The sequence below is a fragment of the Sceloporus undulatus genome, chromosome 1 (genome assembly GCF_019175285.1).
Source record: "Sceloporus undulatus isolate JIND9_A2432 ecotype Alabama chromosome 1, SceUnd_v1.1, whole genome shotgun sequence".
NCBI classification, from domain to species: Eukaryota; Metazoa; Chordata; class Lepidosauria; order Squamata; family Phrynosomatidae; genus Sceloporus; species Sceloporus undulatus.
The window spans coordinates 186588904-186595196 of NC_056522.1; the positions used below are offsets into that span (position 1 = coordinate 186588904).

Sequence of the window (6293 nt, forward strand, 5' to 3'; positions counted from 1 at the left end):
GAAATGGTTAAATAAAAGAATGTGGACGTTGTTTCTTTCAGTGGTTCATAAACCATATATTGATTCGGATGAAGAAGAGGAGGAAGAAGAGGAGGAAGCTTCTGAAGTCCAGGGTGGTAAGACTGAGACATATTTAAAATATTTGATTTCATTGGAGGAAAAAAACATTTCCTTTAATCCTTTTTCCTAGAAAAAAATGTGAACAACCATCAGCAATGTATTCTGGTAGTGTACATTTCCTTTATTTCAAATAGTCTTCTGATTGCATTTAAAAATATGTAACTCAAATGAAATAATCAACAACCTTATAACAGAATGTGTTGATGAATGAGCTTTCCTCCTCCAGTATAATGAACAAATATTGAGGTTTCCACAGAATATCCCTAATGTGTCATTCTCTACAAGGAAAAATACATCAGAGACCATTTTAAAACCTCCCCATGGATTCCTTTTCCCGATAAGCTCACAGTTTTTGTATCCATTTGATCACAGAAACGAGACATGAATGTAAAAAAGCAAAGCAAAAGCAAACAACAGAACCATGCCTTGCTTCACTCAGGGATGGGCAACTTGTTAAGCATGAAGAGCTAGATAATATGGACATTTAAAGCTTTGAATAAAATTGGGATAAGACAGCATTGTGCTGTTAGAAATAAACAAGGGACCTTGTTCTATTTCAGCCTTCTGGTGACTAGAAGCCCTACATTTACTTGGCTCTGTGTTGTCTAGCTCTCCAGATGATTTGAGATTAGAAATCATGGTTGGTGGGAGGGTTTTTTGGGGGGTAGAGGATGGAATTATCATTCTCAAGTGCTTAAAAAAAATTCTTGTATCCTTCAACCTTTTATTGGTGTTGAGAAAAGTGGCACTGAATTGTTAAATGTATTTTCTCAATAATGAAAAGAGACCTTTAAAAAATCACCACCACGAAGCTGAGGACCTATTCTCTGGATGGTGCAGAAGATCACTCCATTTACATGTGGGTTAAATTCTCATAAACCTCTTTGCTTTTTACATCCACACATATGTAACATATGTGTTATCTTGTAAACCGCCGTGATCGAAGGAATGGCGGTATATAAATAAAATCTCATTCATTCATTCATTCATTCATATGTGCCAAATTTCAGCTTGCATCTGAGGAAGCAGGCTCTACAAGCTCATACTACCAGATTCTTTCTTTCAGTTAGTCTCAAAAGTGCAACTATTGTAGATTTCTTTTCCTTAGAGAGACCCAGGAGTCATGATTGAAACATAGTTTATTTAGCTGCAGCGTCCTCAGAAAGAAATACATCCAAATTTCTGGAGCACAGATCCCCCAAAGAATCAGCCCTTTATAGTTCCTTGAACAAAGAAAACTATAAATCACATTTCATTGGTTACATTTCAATTAAACATTTACACCCCTGTATATTCACTGGATGTCTTAACATACATCTCTATCCCTCGTGGGGTCCCCCTCAATCAGATCTATATATTTAGGCCCGGTACAGACTAATGCATTGAAAGCTGATCCACACTGAATTCAAACTGGTTCTTGGGAAGGGAGGAAGACCATAGGACCACATAAAGAATATGCCAGCGCCCCCTGCCTCTATTTGTATCACTTCAGTAAGTGATATTCTTGACAGACCAATAGGGCAGAGCATATGCCACAGCTTGCTGTCCAGTGGCAAGGGGAAGGCACTGGTGCAACTGCACTCACGGCTGTTTTGCTGTCATATTTTCTTTGCACTCTGAGTTCTGACCCTTTGCATGGTTGTGCTCATTGAAACAGCTCACAAGATTGGTCTCCTCTTTAATGTGGTTTCTTTTAGATATCAAATATTCAGCGAGTGGCCAAAAAATCGCTTTAGATGAAGATCAAACTACTGCTGAAGGTAAACCTCACAGATCTGTGAGTGAGGAGGGTGTCCAGACATCTCTCTTTAAAAGCCAAAAACATCCTGGACTTGCTACAACCTAGGGTGACCAAAGGGCAGATCCAAAAGGCAGCTCTATTCTTTTACCTTTTGTAGTTTTCTAGCCTAGAATTATTCACACAAACTGCTCCCCCCCTCCCCACATATAGTTGAAAGTGTATGGAGACAAATTTGTAATATCAAACAACAATTTCACTTGTATATATTATTAGTGGTGGCTCATGGTCCAAATGTGGTGTGGGGTGGGCTTGCATGCCACCATTTTGGGAAGAGGCAACTCCTCTCACCACCATGTACTGCGCCAGTATGAAACTGATAGCTGTACCTGGTTTTATGGACTGACCCTATTAAAAAGCATTCATTTTTAGGTGGTGGGTGGGAGACCTACTATTGCTATATGTATCAAGTGTCAAATTACTACTTGATCTACTGTTGCCAAGTAACAAATGTACACACATAAAGTAGCCCTAAGAAACATAGTGGTTTTTTTCCATTTTTGTTCAGGGAATACGAAGATAGAGTATAATTGGGGATGCTGTCCAACAAAACTTCTGCCTATCAATAACCTCACTTAGCTGACAACAATATAGTTCCCACACTTAATGAATCAATGTATTGGCTACACATTAATTATACTATTGGCTGCCTTCCAGAGGGCCTCCTTGTCAGTTTCACACAGCTTCTGACTCTTGTATCATTTTAATTGTATTCTTTAAATTGTAAGCTGCAGGGACGTAGCCAAGGGGGGGGGTTCTTGGGGTCCGGACCCCCCCCTTTCCATTAGAAAAATGAATGGTGTGTGCTGCTGCGCGCCGCACCCAAGCCTCATTAATGGTGGCACTTAGTCGGACCCCCTTCCCAAAATCCTAGCTACATCCCTGGTAAGCTGCTCTGAGTCCCAAATTTGGGGGGGGGGGAGTGGGATAACAGTAACACAGAAGGTTCCCTATGGGAGCCATGGAATGCTGCTTAATAAGCCAGTTCTCCAATATGGGTTGGTGGGTTGAAAGTGGCTTTCAGTGCAGCATAGTGAGCAACTTTAAACATTCAGAAGGACTGTTTTAAAAATTCTCTGAACCATGCTTGTTGATCTCCAGTTATGCTGGAATACTTAAGCCACTTTTACAGATGTAGAATTGAAACAGAAAAAGAAAAGGACCTTTCTTAAGGCCATCCAATGAATATATTCAACCCAGCATCTGAAATTCAACTTTTCAGCATCAAAAGCCCACCATTCTCTGTATTGGAGAATACATCCTGTTTTCTCACTGTACTGTTTTTTCATTGTCCTCATGAGTACTGATCAACATTAATGATATAAAGCTCATATTGATACCACCTATACATGTTTGTCTTAATGCGGCTGTAACCTCTGCCCCTCCAAAAAAAATCATAATACACTGATGGGTTTTCTGCAAGGGGAAAGGTGTGGTCATAGATGTGTGTAATATTAACAATTTCTTTTGTCACAGAAACTGACGGATCTAAGAGTCCAGAAGAAGGAAATGAAGAATTCATGGAAGAAAATTTTGAGGAAGCTGCAGATGGTATGCCAGAAAAACTAATGAAAAACATCAGTTTTTAATGTTTGGTATGATCAGCATGCAGAGAGATGCGCCAACTCTGTACCAAAAAGAAATAATATAAAGAACGGATATAGCTGTATTTTTTAAATCAAAATTCTTTTTACATTTTAAAGCTATTATAACATCCACAGATACAAAGCACCTTCTCAAATCAACTTTTGCTGCTGATTTCCAATAACACTTATAGGATATTGTTCAGTTGTAAGTCATCTAGACAGAGACGACATGAGGGCAGGTGGAAACAGCTGCAAATGACCAGAGTAGACATGCCTAGGGACTCTGGATCTTTCAAGTGATTCAGGTGCAAGCCAAATAAACCAGGCACTCTCACACAAATGCCAGAAGTTCTATCATTCCCTGAAAAGGCAAAACTATATTGTAACTTCTTTTTTAAAAAATGATAAAAAGACTGCAATTGTTTGGCATTTCACAAAATGCTAAGCTCTATAGTGTGTGTGTGTGTGAGAGAGAGTAAAAATATAGCCCCAGGGAAATTCAATATTAGATTACAGGAAGTTATAGTTTGTATTTATTTGAAGTTATGGCCAAATTTAATTGAAGGCTTGTGTTTCCAGATAAAACATAAGTAATTGTAAAGTTAGCTAATGGCATATACAGTGGACTCTTGATATCCACTGGGGTTTGGTACCAAGACCCCACCATGGATAATGAAATCCGTGGGTGCTCAAGTCCCATGAAATACTGTGGTGTAGTAAAATTGTGTCCCTTAAGTTTGTTTGGTGTGTGTGTGTGTGTGTGTGTGTTTGAATTTATGTATATTTTAAAGTATTTTCATGCCATGGATGGTTGAATCTATTGATAAAGAATCCGTAGATGTGGAGGGCCAACTGTACAACTGGTATAAATCAAATCTGATAGCCAAACAGTGTTCCTGGTCAAAACCAGTAATTTCCCTTCAACAGTATCAGTTTTGCTTAAAGGACCATATCAGTCTTAAAACTTATCCAAACGACTAAAGGCTGAAATATACACCTTCTCTTATTAAGCTTCCCCAACAACCCCTTTTGACCCTTTTAGCACTGAACTGTCCTAATCCTTGCCTCTGTTTTGTTTTTAAAACCTTTCATGCAATTTGAATTAGAGTCATGTTACTGTTGCAATGTGAACAATATAGCTCTTCCTTGGGACCCTTTTTACAGTACAGTACAGTACTGTACAGAATTATAACATTATGATTCCACCTTAACTGCCATGGCTGCTTCCTATAAAATCATGGTGTCTGTAGTTTTGTCAGAGGCACCAGAGGAAGATTCTCTGGCTGAGGTTTCCAATGGGCCCTCCCTCAATGGATAATCCCAGGATTCCCTTCACTGCCAGTGCCAGGATTCCATAGAACACATGGAACCATAGCAGATAAAGTGGAATCATAACTCTATTTTGTTTTTACTTTTTATTTCAAGGATTTATATCCCGCCTTTCTCCCACAATGGGATTCATTGTGTGATGTAACTACAATTGTGTGATGTACGTTTTTGTAATTGTAGCAATCAAGTTTCCCATAGCTAGGGATGCACTGTGTTTCCTCATGGAAACACATAAAGTATGAAAGGGAGACAAATACTTGGAGACATACATGGACACATGTACCGGGAAGATTCAGCAAATCACAGATCCTTCATGATTGATTCCAACTGCTAGGGCATGTGCTGCTGTGTCTTTTGAGACAATTCTTCTCTTTAAGCTTTGTATATTAATTACTGCAAACATTATAGTAATATTTGTGTGCTGAAGCAGCATAAATTGAAGAGCAGTCTTCTGCCCATGGTTATGTAAGTGCCCCAAATACTAATGCATTCAGAGCCTCTGAGAAATGCAGTTGTGATCCATTAAAAACAACTGTAAAACAAGCAGTTAACCAACTTGAGAACAACTGAAAAATACTGTTTCTTTGTTTTTCTTCTGTAGCTCCGGATGACTTCTTATAAGCAAAGGTCAATTTGAGCATCAGTGAATAAAGTCTACAGTTCACCTCTGTTTACTTCCATTGAACTGAGAGAATTCTTCGATATAACAGCTTCTGTGACACAACAGACTAGATTTGATGCAGAAAAACACCAAATTAGCTTTCTATACATCATGAAATGTGTAACTATGTGAAATCCTAAGCATGTTTTTGTGTTTGTGTGTGTTTTGTACACTGAACATTGTTTTGTACATTGAACATTCATGATATGGTGAACTAGATCCATCTGAACTGTAGTATTTGAGCTAAACCTACTAAGCTTCATTTCATTACACCATCTGAAAAGTCATTTTCCAGATTGGAACATGTGTAAAGAATTTAAAACATTTAATCATTAAATTTTAGAAAGAAAATTCAAAATGTTTGTCTGGTTTTGACAACAATCATGCTCACTGCACATGATGAGGCAACAAGGTAGTAGCCCTTGGTGCTACCTCTATTATGTTTTGTGCCTAAACCAGTTTGATCCTCTTAAATTTGTTCCAGTACCTCCCCTATTGCTTTAGTCTTCAGATGTTGCTATCTCTCCTGGTTCTCTGTACTCTGCCCTCAGCTGAATTTTGTTGTGGTTTTTTTATAATAGGTCTGAGAAAGTGGAAAACTTTATTACTGCTATGTAACATTTTTATTGGTTTTAATGAAGTTATAACCAAAAACTTATTTTGGCTCCCCTTGTTAAGGAATAACCAAGCTTCCTACACTTTTTGAAACAAAGAATTCGCAACACTCTAAAGAAAAAAAAAGTGGAGACTGTAGGGGGGGATTGTTTTTGAATAGGGTGTAGCTACTGCTAGAACATAT

At 38.2% G+C, this 6293-nt stretch overlaps 1 protein-coding gene across 5 annotated transcripts in view; it reads left to right on the forward strand.

Moving 5' to 3' along the window:
* Positions 1–5852, forward strand: part of MDH1B (malate dehydrogenase 1B) — a 27139-nt gene extending 21287 nt beyond the window's left edge. For all 5 annotated transcript variants that reach the window (XM_042445467.1, XM_042445469.1, XM_042445472.1 and 2 more), the window contains 4 exons: positions 42–116; positions 1818–1880; positions 3395–3469; positions 5435–5852. In XM_042445467.1, the coding sequence (XP_042301401.1) occupies positions 42–116; positions 1818–1880; positions 3395–3469; positions 5435–5454 (233 nt within the window). In that variant the 3' untranslated portion in view covers positions 5455–5852. The remainder of the gene's footprint in view (positions 1–41; positions 117–1817; positions 1881–3394; positions 3470–5434) is intronic.
* Positions 5853–6293: the final 441 nt, after the last annotated feature.